At 64.1% G+C, this 2,112-nt stretch overlaps 1 protein-coding gene across 1 annotated transcript in view; it reads right to left on the reverse strand.

The window, feature by feature from the left end:
* Positions 1-30: 30 nt before the first annotated feature.
* Positions 31-2,112, reverse strand: part of KIAA0513 (KIAA0513 ortholog) — a 35,783-nt gene continuing 33,701 nt past the window's right edge. The window contains exons 11-13 of the mRNA XM_006152560.2: positions 1,613-1,693; positions 1,241-1,335; positions 31-438 (exon numbers count right to left, since the gene is read on the reverse strand). Coding sequence (XP_006152622.1) covers positions 389-438; positions 1,241-1,335; positions 1,613-1,693 — 226 coding nt within the window. The 3' untranslated portion in view covers positions 31-388. The remainder of the gene's footprint in view (positions 439-1,240; positions 1,336-1,612; positions 1,694-2,112) is intronic.

Consider the following 2,112-nt stretch of genomic DNA (forward strand, 5'->3'; position numbering starts at 1 on the left):
CCCGGACCTCCCGGGGGCCCCGGGGGCGCCTGCCCTATCCGGCGAGCGCTGCAGCCTCCCTGCAGCTGTCCTCGTCTACGTCCGTGCCCTCCCCGTCCTCTCTCCAGCCCTGGGCAGGAAGCCTTGGGTGCATCTTCCTCTTCCCCCCTCAGCCTCATCTCACAAGCCTGACGCTCAGGGGTAGACAGCCGCCTCGTCTTAGCTCTGTGACCCAGGGACGCTTTGGCACTCGTATGGCGGAAACAGACGCAGGTGGAGGTGGGGAGGGCAGCTGATTCTAACCGCGAGTTTAGGGCAGCGAGGAGGGCTCAGGGTGCTGCTGGTGTCATGCAGGGTTATCAGGTGGGGTGATGGCGACCCTCGGTCTTCCTGGGGGTGACCTCCATGGCTACTCAGTGGCCATTTGCTCAATGTGGTCACTAAGCAGCTTGTACTGCTCTGGAAGAGAAAACGACGTTACTTCTTGGAGGATGACAGCAATGGGGACAGGCCGTGACAAGTCAAGACCTCGGCAAGGACAGGGTGCAGGGTTCTGGGCCCTACTGCCTCTCCTGCCCCGGGGTGCTTGGCAGGCAAACCCCTTGCCACTAGTGCACTGTGCATGAACGTGGGCACACTCAGAGTGGGCCCTCGAGCCTGGATGCATATTCTTGGGGACACGGTGCTCCAGGGGTGGTCCCCAAAGCCCATGGAAGGCATGGCATGGTCAGATGGACCAGCTGGGTCCTGGGCCTGCCAGGGGCCATGTGATATGGTCAGAAAAGGGACAGTGTTCTGTCACCCTTTGCTAGCGCCACAGGCTCAGGGCAACGTTCTGAGATTGTCCGGGGGGCTGCTAACACACTCTTGCCTTGTGGCCACTCTGCTGCAGCCCATCGAGTCTGGTGCAGGATGGAATTTTTTTCTCTTATTTTTTTAGAGTATTGGTCAACCTAATATGCTCTGAATGCAAGGCTTCTGGGAGCATTCACCAAAGGCCGGCTGTTACAAAAGCCATTAAGTCCCAAGTCTCCAGCTCTCCGTACCCATCCCCCCCAGCGTGGCCCAAGATCAAGGGGAGGCCACATGGCCACGGCCCTCAGGCTGTCACAGCCACGATTCCCTCCGTCTGTCTGTGAAGGGGCCGGCAGCGTCCCCCACCCCCTGCACATCAGGGAGAGGAAGGGGAGGCACACAGACCCGCCCCCAGCGAGCACGCAGAGGCTCTGTGCGCAGGCGCCAGGCCTCCGCCAGGTCCCACCTTCGTCCAGGTTGCCGATCACCGCCTGCTTCTTCAGGAAGTCGTTGCAGAGCTTCCTGCTCAGTCCGAAGGCCAGCATGTTGTGGGTGAAGGTGCTGAGGAGAGACCACCGGGCTGTGAGCGCGAGCCGGCACGGGCGGCACCCTCGGGCGGGTGGAGCTCCGCTCCGTGGCCAGCCCGCCCACAGCTCTCGCTGGGGTGGGGCACCCAGGAGCGTCAGGGGGCGGGTTCGCTAGGAAGCGGAAGCAGGCGCTGCGATGGCCCTGTGCCTCCCAGCAGCTTACGAGGACACAGTGGTGCTGACAGTGGTGCTGGCGTCACGTCCGGGGTGACACTGGCAAGGGCAGCAGGGTCCCGACCCCGAGCTCTCACCCCAGCTGCCCGAAGGTGATGTTCTCGTTGAACCGGAGGCTGTCGTCCCGCTCCTCCTGGGTCATGTGGCACCATTTCTCCCTGCAAACACAGGCGGGGACAGCCGGGCTCAGAAGGGCCACTGGCGCCCACCTCGCGCCCCTCCCCACTGTGGGCTGCAGGCGGCGGCGGCCCTGGCAGGGTCTCCCCGACGGGTGGGACACCTCTCCGTTAAGGGCTGCCCCAGCTTTGGCACGAAGCCTGCCAAGACTCCGCCATCGCCCTGAGGCCCCACACACACTAACTGATGTCCTCCCTCCCTCCATGCAGAGGCCTCGCTTGCTACTGCTCTGCAGGTGACACCCCAGGGTGGTGCCCGCTGCACTCCGGGCAACAGGACGGCCAGCCCGCGGCCTACTGTGGCTCACAGGTGGCTGGCCCTCCGGGGAGAAGGACCTGCCCGTGTCCCAGGCCTCGGAGCCCAGGAAGGGTCTGGAGCACAGCTGCTGCCAGCCGGAGGG

This window comes from Tupaia chinensis, unplaced genomic scaffold, assembly GCF_000334495.1.
Source record: "Tupaia chinensis unplaced genomic scaffold, TupChi_1.0 Scaffold000355_1, whole genome shotgun sequence".
NCBI classification, from domain to species: domain Eukaryota; kingdom Metazoa; phylum Chordata; class Mammalia; order Scandentia; family Tupaiidae; genus Tupaia; species Tupaia belangeri.